General features: G+C 42.2%; 1 protein-coding gene across 14 annotated transcripts in view; it reads left to right on the top strand.

The window, feature by feature from the left end:
- The window catches only part of RABGAP1L (RAB GTPase activating protein 1 like), a 265,221-nt gene that overhangs the window by 217,041 nt on the left and 32,277 nt on the right, over window positions 1-15,903 (top strand). Inside the window, exon 1 of one of the 14 annotated variants that reach the window (XM_030034318.2) lies at window positions 5,157-5,180. The exons of 10 other annotated variants lie outside the window; for them this stretch is intronic. Coding sequence is in view for 1 of the 4 variants with exons in the window: in XM_030034316.2 (XP_029890176.1) it covers window positions 8,223-8,333 (111 nt within the window). In the remaining 3 variants the exon portion in view is untranslated. Of the gene's footprint in view, window positions 1-5,156; window positions 5,181-7,378; window positions 8,334-15,903 lie in introns of those variants that run through there. 3 more of the 14 variants (XM_030034320.2, XM_030034316.2, XM_030034317.2) reach the window with 3 other exon arrangements.

Raw genomic sequence — 15,903 nt, 5'->3', positions numbered from 1 at the left:
GAGAACAGAATTTCCCTTTCACTGTGCTGGATGATGATGAATAGGGATTTAGCGGCAAAGTATTATGTGAAGCTTAGATTAGTGGATGCTGCTGGTAGTCTTATATGGCTGATCAGCTTGCACGGTCCTGAGCTTCTTTCCTCCTTGGGAGCTGACCTGTACAAATTCTAGGGGAATTTGTCCAGGGGAGTACCAAGACTTAGCTGCCTTCTGATTTTCCCAGCAAATGGATCTCATGTCAAATGCTTTCTGTATCAGATTGCTGTTAATCGTCTTTGGTATAAATGTATAGTAGCAAGTACCGTTTTCTTGACTTTTTTGGCTGCATTCAGTCCTTTGACCTCCAAGTTAATGCTTTCATTTTTAACTCCAGCATTGTGGGACACACTGCTCTCCTGGAAAGTATCAGTAGTTTGTACTTTTAATGTATAATGCATGAAATAATCTTATTGCAGAGTCTTCAAGCATGCCTCAGTCTAGACTGGGTCTCACAGTCAAACTGTCTGACTTTTATACCTCAGCAGCTGAAATACTTGAACTGGTCTGTCTGGTTTAGTCCCGTTTAGCTGACACTGTGTGCCATTTCCTGCTCACCCACATCATTTCAGTCTTAATTACGCTTGATCTCATCTTCCAAGCAATCATACTGCAGATTTATTTTTTGTTTGGGGAATATGCCATTACTATTGTGCTATTTACACATAGAAATGTCTCACCTTTTCCATGAGGCTTCTGTCAGGAGGTCCACGTAGAATACATGGCCACAGACCTTTCCAGGGCTTTGCCGTGGTGCTCCAGGGGTACCAGCACAGCAGCCCCTGCCTAATCTTTGCACAACATAATATATGACAGTGGGTTTGTGCCTGGCCAGCTCCAGTGGTTTTGATGGACAGAGGATGTGCTATGGTCCTGTCTTTTTCTTTCTTTAACCACAAGAATTTCTCATAGCGTCTGGCTCTCCAGCCTTTCGGTCTTTCTCCTTTTTTTTTGTGTTCCAGGCTAAGGGTCAGGTGCAAAGTGACCATCAGTAAAGATACTAAAATCTGATGTGATACAGGGCGCTTCAGACAGGTCAGCCAGGTAAACAGGTCATGGTGCTCTCCTTGTGCAGCATGGCTAGTTCATAAGGCATTTAACAGCACTCTGGAGAAAACTTGACAGACAACATTATAATATAACAACAGTAATAATACCACTTACAGTTTTGCCTTTTTCATTAATTTTATCTTTATTAATCTTTCTCTGGGAGGTAGATAAGAACTGTTAACCCCTCTTTGGGGAGGGAAAGAAAAATACAGAGGGACGTATCTACCTTGAGAAAGAAAGTCAGGTGTGGGTTTAGAATGAGAAGCCCTGAGTCCTGGGCCCCAGTGTGAGTGTCTTCACGTGACACATGTCACTATTTAATGTGCTACTTGATGTTAATTAGTATCTTTTATTTGCTGATCATATGCTGTAAATGAAAAGGCGGTAGACCATGGCTGAAGGTAGCAATACAGATACATACTTGCTGCATGATTATTGTTTGTATGAAGCCTGAACTAGCTCTGTTACTCTGATGAAGCTTCTGCTTGATAAAATTTGGATCTGCTTGCATTAGCTTGCTGGCTATTTGGGTTAAATCCCTGAATCAAGTTATACTAAAACCAGGCCAGAAATCCATATAAATAATTGTAAGTGCAAAGCATTCCTATGCAACTGCTATGCTAATTTTCTTGAAAAATATGCTCGATGTCATGTTTTTTTCCTTTAAATACCAGTTGAACTTATAAATGCAACAAGTTTAAAATACATTTCACAGGTAGCGTTGGGTTAGGATCAGTTTATTATGGAACTTAGCTCTCAATGGTATTTGCATGGTCTAAATGCCATACAAACATTATTCAGTTGTTGGATTGATGGTCCCAGGGAATATGCATCAGAGACATTTACAGTGGCAAACAGATTGTTAATGTTTGTCCCTCCAGCAGCCGGAGGGACCCATTTATATTGGTTTGACTCGGAGGGCACAGATTCACGAAATGCTGACCATGGCCCTGGGGCAGGTGTAGGAGGGTCTGTGGTCAGTGGCCCTGCCTCCCTCAGTTGTGGTGTTGGGTTGCTTATGGGCATCTGCTGTCACTGAACTGGGAGGAGATTAAAAATGGGTCCCCAAAGAGAAGGTGTGAAACATGAAACAGGTGGCAGAAGCGTACTGCTTTTCAGGAAACTATGCTCTAAGTCAGTTTAGGAATTTCTGCTTTTTCCTTCTGAATGGTTTCTGTAGGGCTGTCTGTGGTGCAAACTACCATGGCCCCACTCAGGGTGCATTAGGCTGGAGTAGCTGTTTGCGTGTTGTGGAGCTCACCAGTACTATCACCCCTTGCCTTTGCAAACAGGAAAAAAAATTCCCCTATTTTGTTTAAAATAAAAGGATGGGGAAGGAGGAAATACGCTCAGCTCTGTTTTAAACCTCAGTCGGTTTTTCAACAGCCAAAGGCTAGGATTTCCAAAATCTCACAGTAAGATTCAATATTCCTTTTACTTGGTAGCAATACTGACTCAGGGATGTCTGGCTCTTTCCTTGTTCCTCTGCCCCACTGTCTCCATCACACCACAGCTCTTTGTGGGGCCATGCAGTAAACTGCACCAGTAGTTCGGACTGCTCGGACCCCTGTGCTGCCTTCACCGCTGGAAAAATACAAACAAGCAAAAAGTCATCCCAACTCTGATGAAGATTCTCTGCAGACAAGAAGGAAGTTCATGAAGCGAGATATTTCTGCCAGACAGTTGACATCTGAAGGTAACTTAGCTGAAGAGAGGAAATAACGTCTAGTGCCCTTAGAAAGTGAGTGGCAGTATGGAAAAGAAATATGACAACATAAAGTAAAAATGTGAATTTAAGTAATTAAAAATCAAAAGAGAGTCATGAGTTAATTTAAAAGGCTGCAACATAATCTGGAAGGGACTGAGCTGAATAATAATGCGTACGTACCTGGCATCCTCACTACGCTGCTGTTGAATCTTTTTCAGGTTCATAGGATTTTTAGAAATCAAAAGGGGCGGATTTGTTTTAGGCAGCTTCATGCCCTTGTTTAGCTGTAGTTTCAAGTTAATGTAAGACCTGAAATGAAGTGCAAACTTGACCCAAACCCTTTAAAATTGCAAGCGTTAATAACTGTCTCTTTGAGAAACAGAAGCAATACACAGAACAGAATTAATTGAGAATATGCTTTTAAAAATACAGGGAGTGACCTTCAACAGGTTGGGGAGCTATTGGCTGGCCTGCTCTTCCACCCTTTGTAGTTTTAGAGGTGAGGCTAATAAATAATTTTACTTCTTTTTCATGAGTGTTAAAGATCACCTAGGAACTTTGTGGAAGAAAATCCTTATGCAGCAGTTGTTGCACGGGAGCAGGACTAGCTTTTTGTGTGGCACACAGCTGATTTGGGGAGGCTGGGAGAGGGGAATTTGGTTATTTTCTGCTACATTCACTTTAATCCATAACAAAGCACTGAATGCATTTGTAAAGGTTCCTCCTGCTTTTGCAGTGACTTTGCTATTTGTGCTTTCCCGTAAGACCAAAGGAGACCAGGATGATAGTACTGCCCTCCTCTAATATTTGTGCTTATAGTAAATTATTCAAGAGGCAGAGCTAGCAACATAAAATGAAGACTTAGAAGTCCTCAGCTTTTCCCTAGGGTGGGCTACACATTTACATTGAGGAGGAGCACACGCCAGCATCACCCGTTTGTTGGGAATGCCTGAGCAATTCCAGCCACACTGACCTCTGCCACCGCTGGGAGAGAAACGTTTGCTCTCTCCAGCAGGATGGCTTTGCTGGCTTTAATCTGTGAGAATGAGTTTACAATCTTGCCTGCTTTCAAATCAGGAGAATGTGGCGTAGCCACAAATTGGGAGGATATACCCATGTAAGTACATATGCTAAAGCACATCAAGCCCAGATTTTTCCACACATTTGGAGGATTATTTTAGGAGAAACACAGGTGCATACACCCACTTCTTTGGGAAAAAAAAATAGGCCATGTTATTTGACATTTTAAATAATAAAAATAAAACTTGGAGAAGCAATTGCTGAACTATAGATCAGCCTGAGCCTGGCAACTGCTTTTCTCGAATGGTATGGGGCATTCCTGCGAGCAATAGCTTAGCATTCAGTGCTCACTTTGAATCCAAAGCCACGTCTAAGGATATTTACCTTCTGATGTCTAAAACTGGAACAGAGTTACAAATAAAATCGCAGTCTTCTCGAAGGCTGCACCAGCACAGCAGTAAATGCTTTGCTCCTTATTTCACTGGGATATCCACACGTGTGAGGGACGGGCAGCTGCTCCCTGCCTTTTGCTCCAGCACATGCATTTGGCATGGCCGAGGGTTCCAGAGGGCAGCAGCGATGTCTACAGGGGCTTTAGGTGGCACTGCAGATGACTTAGTGTGTGGATGGAAGATCTGGGCTATCTGCTGTTCTCTGATGGTCCGTGAGCCCTTTGTGGGTGAGGAGAGAATGTAACTGTACTTTGGGTTTCACAGCATTTGACTTGTAACCAGGTCCTTTTCACTTGCTGGTTGTGTTCGAAACAGTTCTTACAGGTCATTAACTGGGTAAGGGAATTACAAAAAGAGCGTGATAGTAACGTTATTCATTCCCATTTAGGGGGAAAAAACTCTATAAAGTTATCTTGAAGGCTGCCAAATGCCATTCCAAGTGCTCTGAAAGGAGTTTTATGTTTCCTTATCTGAAAGACTGCTGTGATCTTCCCAGATTCATTAATATGTGAAAAGCAAATAGCAGAAAACGCCTTTGTCTTTCAGAAATGTGGTGGCAGGAAGGGAGTGCTTAGCAAGAAGCTTCACATACTTCACATACGTAAGCTTTCCCGTCTATCAGAAGATCCTATCCCCATCAGATAGTGGCAAGACATTCCTGGGGGTGGAGTGAGAGTGAATTTATCTTGGGAGCGAGCAGGATTTTGCTTTGCTAAGCTAGCTGGTTTGCTCAATTCAGGAATTTTCCATTCACCTCTATGATCCACCAGCATATAAATCCCAGCAACTGTAATTAGGGCTACTTACCTTAATTAGTTAACAGTTTTCTGCAGCTCACCTGTCCTTCTGCTGGCTCTCCTCTGTCATCCTGACTGCTTGGTTGAACTGCTTCTACAAAAATTCCTGCTTTGGAGGTATGCTTGCAAAACTATGCTGTGAAGGGGACTGCATTCCTGTTCCTGGAGGAAGGCTGCTGCAAGGTAGACGTGGTGTTAGACAGAGAAGCGCTATTTGCTTTAAAGAAACATGAAGCTGCACTACGTGTTTTTTGTTGTCTTTTGATAGATTATTCATCGCTTCAGCACTTGGAAACCCTGGCTGAGGGGAAGGCTCTGTATTGAAATGCTGGGAGGAGTGTGTAGTGCAGCCTGAGGAGGTGGTGAAGGGCATCTCTCTGCTTGCCTTTTCCTTTCCATTTCCTCTGGTGTGAGCATGCTACCGCTATGTCTGGGTGGACATATTTGCTTCAGTCAATTTAATTCTAAAGATTTAGTTTAACTGGCTTGCTACTTACAATTTTGTGTGCTGATTCAGAGTATTGCACAGACTGTTAACGTGGATGTAAAATGCAGGTTAGTAGGGATTTGTGGGCAGGTCAGCTCCATTAGCTTGAAAAAACAGCTGAAAAACATCCTTTTTAAAGTAAAGATACACAGTAGCCAACATCAAAAATCAGTTGTTAGTTCTTGCGATTGCTAGTTAGAACATGCCAATATTACAAGCCCTCTGTTAAGAATAGATATGAGAAGAATTATTTGGCCAATAATACAATAGTAACATGTAGATTTAGTGCTGTTAAATCATCGTAACCTTTCTGTTTAAGATGAAAAAAAAAAGGGGAATACAGGTTCTGGTCCATAATTCCTTATAAATAGAAATGTCTGTTGGCTAAATCAGGGGAGGGATTCGAGTAGCTGCAGCTGTGGAGTATGTCTGATAATTTGCATTCTCCACCTCGTGCCCTTATTGCAGAATTAAATTGGTCTCTCATTAACACGGGAATGTTTGTTGTTATACCTCCTGCCCTCTCCCCTGCGCCTCCATGACTATTCCAATACAATGTCAGTCCCTGCTGGGAGCCTCCAGAGCGGATGCCAGCAGGGCGGGAGGGGTTGTGGGAAGGGACTTTCTTTACCTCATACAACAGGTGCCTTTGTCAGCACACCTCTGAGGCAGCCAAGGAGGAGCCACTCTTAGCCTTATGCTTTCGACTTTAGCTACAAGAAAAAAAAAAAACCAACCCTCCCCCACAAGGCAATGAAAGCGAAGAGGAAGCGGTCATTTAAAGCGCTTTGGAAAACTGAGCAGGATTTAGCATAGCAGGTACGATTTTTGTATAGGTGACACAGAGAGCGATCTCATGAGCTGGATATTGCTTCAGGATTGGAATCTAAAGTATCTCTGCCATGGGAATTAATTGGAAAAAATTTGCAAGCCTTTGAAGAAAAATTTTAAAAATGCGCTATAGGTGCATGTCAAGGAAAAAATACCTTTCTTCCTCCTGCAAGGGTTAAGCCTGATCAGAATCTGCTTTAGTCTCAAGGATTTAACCTCAAGTGCTGCATTTTTTGTTTGCCATAAGCCTATTAGAACTCTCTCTGTTTCCTAGCAATAACACGTAATTTCGCCCCCTATTTAAGTGACAGAGATGTTAGGTTTTTAATCCTGTATGCTACAGCTGTTGCTCAAGTTTCCTATTCAAATGCAAATAGCACCTAGTGCTGTTTAGATACCCATGTAATCTTTGATAAAGATACTCCAGGAGCACAGGAAAAAGAGAAAAGCAAGGTGGGTCTGACCCTGTTTATTCTGGAGAGCGAGAGCACAAGCGTATGCTACCGGCAACCTGAACTGGAAGTTTCTACTGGATTTGCTGCATCCAGCACATACTCTTTTGGAGACAAATGCACGGCTGAAATGTTTTATGTTTCTTGAGCAGGTATGATGTTTCACCAGGAAGAACACAAGGCTACCAGAGAAGATAAAAATGTAGTGGATGAGTCTAAGCAGAAGTGCTGATTTGGTTAGGAGTTTCGCCTTGCCTGAGTCTCCTGAAAGGAGTTTCTTTTGGGGATATTTTGTTTGTTTCTTCAAATCACTTATTATTTTCTGGATCTTCATTTGTAGTTTTGAGAATATTGATTTTTAATGATTTTTCCGAATTTTTTCTTGTGCTGTTTTTTCTCTGTGTCAGATAGATGTGATGATAAATGAATTGGAAAATCAAGAGCAATTTGGAAGGCAGCTACACTGTTTAGGACTCATAGACAAGAGAGATACCATATCACCTCTTGATTAAAAGCAACCTAGTCCCAGATTCAGGTTAAAAACCTTCTACTGTGGAAAGTTTCAGTTGCATAAATTGGTTTTATTTCACTTGTGGAGGTGTGAGTTTCTTCAAGGAGGAGCTTACAGCCTTCATTGCATCTGGCATGGCTGTTTTACCCTGTATTACAAATGGAAACCAAAGGACTCGTTTTGGAGGGTTGTGACTTGATGTCATCATCTTCCAGCTAAAATCACAGTATTGACATGGCACAAAATGCAATTCAGATCTGTGTAAAAGCAAAAGTGAGTGGTTTTAAAGATTTTAAAGGAGAGAATTAGAAACTTGTGGAAAATTCCAAGGGATGTCTGAAAGAAATCACCATTACACTGGTCTCTCTGAATTTACAAATAAGCCAGAAGCAGCAATTCGTTGGAAAGTGAGACTGTGCTAACAAGTATATCAGCTTTCGTGGGAGAAAACTGGATATAAAGAATAAACAATTGCTACAAGGTTCAAGAACAGAAGTGATTTCAGTCGTGCTGTCAAGCACTGACAGATCTTTTCTTGCTTAATACTAATCTGGTTTGGCTACTGCTTTTTCATCTTCAGCCTAATACTGGAATTAAAACAGGTTCCCTGGCTCTCACCAAACTTCAGCAAATGCCTTTTGCAAGTTGGGTGTTGGGAGTGTGAGCAGGTGTTTCATATGCGCTTCCCGTGATAATAAAAGGCAACCTCGAGAGGAAAACCCACACGGGAGCTGATTTGCTGGGTCATATTTTCTCTCGTGACACTCCTTCCTCATTAGCTTCTTCAGGTGGGTGTGAACAACTGACACGGAACTGAGCCAAGGTTCAGCCTTGGATCGTCAACCTTCTCTGGCCGCTAACGGCAGCTTGCCGTCAAAATGATGGAAGAAATCTCCATAATGGTGGCTTACGATGCCCATGTGTTTAGCCAGCTGTACGATGAAGACTTTCTGGCCAATCTGGTAGCAGTCAGCAAACCTAAATCTGTGGTAGGTGTTCCTCTTGCTCCTTTGCCAATAATGCTTAAGGTTATACTCTGTCCAGTAGTTAAGTCCTTCTGCTGAAAGCTATTTATTATTTAGTTTCTCTTTTTATTACTTTTTCAGAAACTTGCCGTCATGCATCAACAATATTAAAATAATTTATTTCAGAAGAGATCAGATTATTAAAACAATATCTTTGTGGGCTACTAAGTTTAGAAGAAGGTGATTTGCTCTGTAGGATAACAGTTAAAATAATATTTTTGAAATAATGTTGAAATGAAATAATAGTTAAGCCAGCAAATGACTGAACTTACCTACCCAGGGAGTTATCACTAAATGATGTAAACACTTTCTGTGTTTTACCATGTCAGTTAAAACTTTAGGCTAGGTGCTCAGTGTACAGCAAGGCTCTGGAGGTATAGGTCACCATCATCACTAAATCTGTGAGGATCTGTCCCTTCTGTGGGAATGGTGATGTTACACTTTTATATGTTCTTCTGAAATCAGCATAAATAGCTGTAAAAACTTTTTAGTTAAATGACCACTTCCTTTTTTCATAACTAGCATATATCTTTATGTAAGTGACATGTATAGTGTGGTCATCTTCCTACCTTATGGACATCCCAGGACTTGTGGGGAGCTGCATTCAAGTCAGTAGTTTAGACTCTGAAGTTTGGTGCCAAAGTTAATCTTTGGTCTCAAATTCTGCAGATGAGCCCATGTGTGAACCAGTCTGCCTAGAAGCAGTCAAAAGAAGTCTTTGTAAATAAAAATGCATGAGTAGGTGTTGAGCTTAACTTGAAAGCAGATACAGTTAAAATTTCAGTCTAAATACAAACCAGGCTAATTATGTAGCAACCCAATTAAGCATTTGTGTTTGCAGATTTTGGTCTGTGTGTGTGCTTGTATGCAGGTAGTTCACTAAGCTGTGACAAAGGGAGGTGTTCTCAAAAGAGGAAAAATTTGCTTTACTGCTATCTTGTGTAAAACTTCTCTGCGTGCGTTTCCTTCTTGGGTTTTTCTGCCTGTCCGTGCTCAGGAAATCTCGGGTGCATGAACTCATCTCCTGCATCTCCCATAGACCTCTGGATCTAAACCAGAGTTCTGCCTAATCCCTTTTATTATGAAGCCTTTTTCTGTCTCTGGCCTCCTCTAGGCTAGCATTTACAAGGCCCATTAGAATAGTCAGCTAACAAATCTGGAAATCCAGTGTAGACAAAACTGTGTACTTTAATATGACCTGGTTGGAGATTGGGCTCCAAGTTGGCTTTAACTTAACCAGCGTATTAGGAGTCACATACTTGTTCCATGCTGGATATTTTTAAATACGTGGTATACCTTAATTCATTGTCCAGCCACAACCTTTCCTCTTGTTCTCCCTTAGCTGATTGTTGTAGCAGCATTTATTATTTTGACTAGAAGCCCAGAGTAGTAGCTTTCTTTCAGACAGGTACCCATGTTGCAATAGGATTAACAGGAGCCAGGTGCCCGCAGAGAAGTTACCTGCCAGTGGGCACCAGGAGAGGCCCTTCTCTTGAGTTTCTTGGAGCAAATGATGACTGGGGGGTTTCCTGCATGCCTCCTGTCCTCAACTGCTTGCGTGTTCTAGAGCCAGTACTGTAGTTGTTTAAATTAAAATCTGTGTGGTAAGAAAACATTTCATGGATGGCTTACCCTATAATTTAAATCTTTGAAAAGTGCTGCTTAAATGGGCTCGGTGATGGCCTCTTAACTTTTGTATAGCTTTAGAGCAAAAGTAATGGACATTGCGTTATGTATCTCTAGATTCCTCCAGATCAGCTGCAAGTGACTGGAGGAGAGAGTACCTGGTGTCAAGAGCACCACATTACAGCTCCAGCTGTTTTTTGCCACTCTGAAAATAAAATGAAATAACATTTTTTAAAAAAATATTTCTCTATGAAGTAACTACTTATCTCCTGGTAAAGAGAGACACTTAGGTGGAACAACCATGGGAGGAAAAGTATTGTTAGTACTATTATTTATAAATCTGAATGATTGATTTTAGTGCAAGTATGTGTTCTTATCAACTCTTTTTCCTGAATCAAAGAATATTAACATGTTCCAGTGCATTATGTACTAGTAAATAAGTTAAAAAGTGTGGGTTTTGCAGGTTTTACATAGGAAATACTTAACTGTTCTTTTAAATGGTTTTGAAGTATATTAACTAAGCAAATGATGGTGCAAACAACCTGAGGAGGTTTAAGATGAAGCTCAACAGGATTATGATATGATTAGACAGCGCGTGGGAGCCTGCACTACGAAGAGACGGGATCTGATGACTCAGTTTCTTTCAGTTCTCTGCTGCTGTGTTGAATCGTGGGGACAGGCTGCCAACTGGGACAAGTTGGGGCAAATCCTATGGACTTTGTCCTGGTCATTTTACCCGATTGCACAAAGGTACATACTGTACATAAAGTAACGTTCTGCAGAAAGAATTTGCAGAGTTTTTGTTTATTCTGAGAGTTCATGTTAATAGCACAGGTATTTTTGCAATCTGGGATTCATCTATTTGTTTGCAAAATCCAAGTTTCATTTATTTTTAAAGGAGTTTCTAGTATGCTGCTCTGGTTGCAGAGAAAAGTTTAAAAATATGTTCTTTAAAGGCTTTCATCCTGTTCCGCGGTTTGGATGCCGGGATGGCTTTGTTGTAGTTCCAGAAATCTTGCAACTAGTAACTCATTATGGTTCATTTGGATTGTGCAATAGGTCAGGGTGCACAGGAATTTCTCTTGCACAGAGGAGAGAGCCACTTGTTACGACGTGAAGTGGCAAAGGGTTAATACCGAGACCAAACCAGGGCCAGATGATAGCTGTTGTGGGTTGCTTATGCTTGAGGCCAGCCCTGCGTAACCTTCTGATGTGTCCAGTGCCACACAGGTAATGAACTTCGTGAGGAAAATGAGAATTATCTGCTGTTGTCCAGGTCCCATCAATTCTAGTCATATTTTTCAATGGAAAATGTGGATTTTTCAGTGGAAAGCGTAGCAGTGTTTTTGTGGCGTTGCTTTGATGCACATAAATACTAGAAAATTCAACAGGATGTAGATTATCTGAGATAAGGTTTTGTTAAATATGCTCCAAAGCAACACTGTATGATAGCAGTCCTCCAACATGTATTTTAATAAAATTAGTCATATTGCAGTGTGACCGTGACACACGTTTGTTTTGCTGTGCGGTGTTGCTTTCAAGATTTCAAGTTATTCTGAAACTACTTTGCACAGACATGCAAAGCAGCATGTAGAAGTGGACTGTTGTGTAGTTTGTGCAAGAATTGAGTAGCTTTACTCTAGGGAATGTCAGTTCTCAGTTTATCTGCAGAAAACTTGGACTCAAAGGGTTATAAAAATGGTATACTAAGTGGTATAATCCTCTTAATCCAGAGTTGAAGGACATTCTTCTGGAAAGCTTCATTGTATTTTCATTTGCCTGCCTGCCTTGTTGTGTTTAGCTCTCTGTTCAGGAGAATTATCAGCCATTTCATAGAAGCAGTTTGTGGTTACATGCCAGCAGACTCTGCCGTAATGATTTCTAGGCTCTTGATTTCCATCCAAGCCAAACTGAGGAGGTTCAAAGCGGATGGGTGAACTGCAAAGTGGGTGAAAAACTGGGTGGCTTGGCAGGAGCACAGGGCAGAGTGGTCAGTGGGTTGAAGTCTTAACTGGCAGCTGGCTAAATGTTTTTTGGGGTTGATCATGGGACTGATACTGTTTAGCATCTTCAGGCCTAGACACCAGAAGAGGATGCAGCCTGTTTTTCAGATGGCAAAAACTGGAGGGTAAGTGGTGGACACGTGGAAGGGCAGGTCTGCTGATCAGAGGAACCTTAGCAGGGGTGGGCTGAGAGGAACTTCCTGAGGTTCAGCAAAGGCAAATGCAAAAATCTGGATTCATCCCTGGGTGGGAATAACGCCATCATCTGCACAGGCTGGGGACCAAATGCCTGGATAGCATCAGTGCAAAAAGGGTGTTGGGAGTCATGGTGGATGGCAACACGAGTGAGCAGTGTGCCCTTGCAGTGACGAAGGCTAGCTGTGCACGAGGCAGCATTACCAAGAGCACAGCCAGCATGTCAGGTGAAATGGTTATTCCCTTCTACCCAGCAGCTGCGAGGCTGCATCTCACACACCGAATCCAGTTTTGAGCCCCCATGGAGAAAAGGGATATTCATAAGAAGAGAAAGCTCAGGAGGGATCTAATTGCAGTCTTCTGCCACCTAAAAGAAGGTCCTAGAGAGGATGGAGCCAAACTCTTCTCAGAGGCACGCAGTGACAAGACAAGAAGGAATGGTCATGATTTGCAGCAAAGCAAATTCTGGCTTGGCATAAGGGAAAGCAGTTCTTCCCAGGGAGGCCCTGGCACTTCCATCCTTGGAGACTTCCATGAGCAGCGTGCTCTGACTTTGAAGCTATCTCTGCCTGAGGAGGAGGTTGGTCTATATGCCCACTGGAGAGCCCTTCCAATCTAAGTTTTTCTATGAGTCTCTAATTCTGCCTCATGTGGAGTCTTGCGGTGAGGAGGAGCTGGCAGCATTTGAGCTTTTGAAGACCATCTTTCCCTGGGTGGCATTACCACTGGCGTGCTGCTGCTGTTGCTACTGCCAAAGGAGGAATACAGGAGTTTGGGTGGCCACTGTTAGAGAATTGGCTCCTTCCAGCGGATACAATCCTCATCTGCGCCCTTCCCTTCCCAACAGAAGGAGGGATCCTGGTCTCAGGATGACTCTAGGAGTTGTCTCGCCTCTACCCCTTCCTCCTCTGTGGGGTAGGAGCAGCCAGATTCTGCCCTGATCCTCTCACCTTGTCTTTGGAGCAGCAAAAATTTTCTTATATACTTGTATAATAAAATAACAAATTTCATTTGTTAAATGGGTAATGCAGAAAAACAAAAGCTCTAATAGTTTTTTTCTTTCCCTTCCCTTGATTGCTCAAGTCCCTTGTCTTTTGTGATTTCAGGACACAGCCACTCTTTCTTCGACTCTTTCGATTTTTAAAGATTTTGTGTGTTCCACTCACACTTGTCATCCTTCCAGTTTCATTAGCTTTTCTGCAGTTTCTTTTACCAGTACAAATCTTCAGTCTCTCCAAAAAATCAAGTGAGCCATGTTTATGTGAAATAGTAAAAATAACATGAAATACCACCTGAATTTTTATTTATGAAAATTCTACATTTTTATTCTGCTTTAAGGAGTCAGCCCCACAATGCTATCTTCTTCCCCTGAAACTCACAAGATTTGAAGTCGGTGAAGGAAACTGCTCACATAAAGATGATTAAATGGATCGTCGTATCAGACTGTAGTTTGCTTACTAATTTATTTTAGATTTGAGAGTGTAACTTCTATACTAATATTAGTTTGGCTGCAATTTTTTCTCAGTAAGACTTGGTTGACACCTTTGGATGTTAAAACTAAACACATCAAAAATTTCTTCCTTCCTTGGATTTCCCATGTTCTAGAGTCTTGGAGTTTCAGCATATTTAGGAAAACTGGCACAGCTTCTGCAGTGACAGTGTGAGACCCCGGTACGTCCACTGTCATATACAAATCATTGTTAGGCCAGAGAGGAGATAATTTCCCCCCAGTGGGTAAGCTCCTGGTCCCTCCTGCTACTAAAACCAGACTTGATTGTGGAGCAGATGCTCGCCTGATAAAACTTGCAGAGTGCTTGTTTCATATACACAAATCTAGCCCCAAATGTGGAACTTGTAATCGGTGAAGCAGCATTATGTTTTATATTACAGTAATGTCTAGCTGGCATATAATTTTATTCTTGTTCATGATGATTTGACCTTCATCACTCATTTATTATTAAATATGAAAATTAATCATTGGTACTAAAATACCTTGGGCTATTTATTTTTATATTGCATCCCATTTGTTTTCTGCTGTCCTAAACCTTCCATGTGCAGCACATTTTTGCTGCTGTATGTTATTAATGCGGAGTAGAAACTGTCAAAGGTGAAGCCATAACCTTTGGTATCGGGGCAGAGGACAGTCACGGCGTTTGGCAAGCAGGAGGGCATGGGAGTGAACTCCCCATGGCATGAGAAGCCATCAGTTGCTGCTGGGTTGTGCCCAGCCCTGGTCTTTGGTGTTGCATCAGTGCACATCAGTCTAATGGTTTTTGTGTTTCTGTTAAACACTCTGTGTGCAGTCAGTGTCTGCCAGTGTCACTGTGTAGCCCATGTTTGGCATCACGGTTCAATTGCATGGAAGTGAGAGAAGTGGTTCATCCTGCCCACTGATTCACAGAGGTTAAGGCGAGGCAGATCTTCATCTTTCAATTATCTAAGCTTCAGCTCTTTCAGCATCCAGCTCTCATTTGAGTGTAACAAGAGGTGGGAAAAAGGCATAATTTTCCATGGTAATCTATTAATTCTGTTCAAAATACGTTTCTAACTTCTTATGTAGATTCATTCTGGTTTCAGCTTCCCATCTTGGCTCTGGCATGCGTTTTTGTGCCAGAGTACGGCATTCTGTACCATGACTGATTTTATCCCTATGAAGGTACTTACATGGTGTGACCAACGCAGCTGTCTGTGCTCTCTTGTGCAAACTGAGGAGCTTGAGCTCTCAAACCTCCTGCTGCGAGGCATTTACACCCCGCACAACAGTTCAGTGGCTCTGCTCCGCATCCTCTTCATTTTTTTTTTTTCCAAACTGCATCTCCCAGGACTAGATGCAGTATTCCAGTATTGGTGTCAGTGATGATCCAGGGTTAAAACTTCCCTAGTCGTCTTGCTTTTTCATACCCTTGTGCATCCCAGGGCTCCCATTAGCTGTTCTGCTGCAGCCTGACTGACAGCCGAGTTAACGTTTTTCTCACTGAAAAGGTGGTCTGTTATTTCCTGCCCTTCTCCCTATACCAGTGTTTGTTCCCAGGCTCACACCACAATGTATGGCCTCCCGAGCGGTGCCAGTGCAGCTACTTGTGGGGCTCTGTTATGAATGCTACCGAGGCAATTAAAAACTTTTTAAAAAAAATAACATTAGCGTATTTTTGAAGGATTATTTTGGTCAGCTTGCCATCGAGCAGTGAGGCGGGAGGGAGAGGGCTGTGGAGGAAGAGCTAGGTCTTGCCCAGCCAATGGCAGGCTCCTTCCACAGAACATGCCTCCCATTCCCCCATCCCCCGTTCTTCCCAGAGAGCAGAAAAGTTTCCCAACTTTTGGAAAAGTCCAAATAGTGCTTTCTGGGGACTGATCCCATCTCTTCATGGGGTTCAAGCACAGCTGGAGGTCTACTGCTCCGTGCTGTAGTTAAGCCCTGCGTACATTTGGTCTGGAGTCGGCACAGTGGTGTGTTTCATTTGAGTAAGATATTTCCAGGAATTCAAATATATGTGTGCAATTTTCTGGTCCTTCTTCTTGTTCGTTACTACTCTTTCTATCCATGTGTCAACTGCAGATTTTATTACCAGGACTGTATTTTTCACTTCCAGGACACTGATGTAATGTTTGATAGTGCTGGATCTTTTATGAGTCCCAGAAGATGCCCTTTAGAATGTCATTAACCAAAAATGAAAAATGTCATTGAATAATGATTCCCTTTGACAATGGCT

The sequence above is a fragment of the Aquila chrysaetos genome, chromosome 12, assembly GCF_900496995.4.
Source record: "Aquila chrysaetos chrysaetos chromosome 12, bAquChr1.4, whole genome shotgun sequence".
Lineage (NCBI taxonomy): Eukaryota > Metazoa > Chordata > Aves > Accipitriformes > Accipitridae > Aquila > Aquila chrysaetos.
This window is presented reverse-complemented; position numbering and strand designations above follow the sequence as displayed.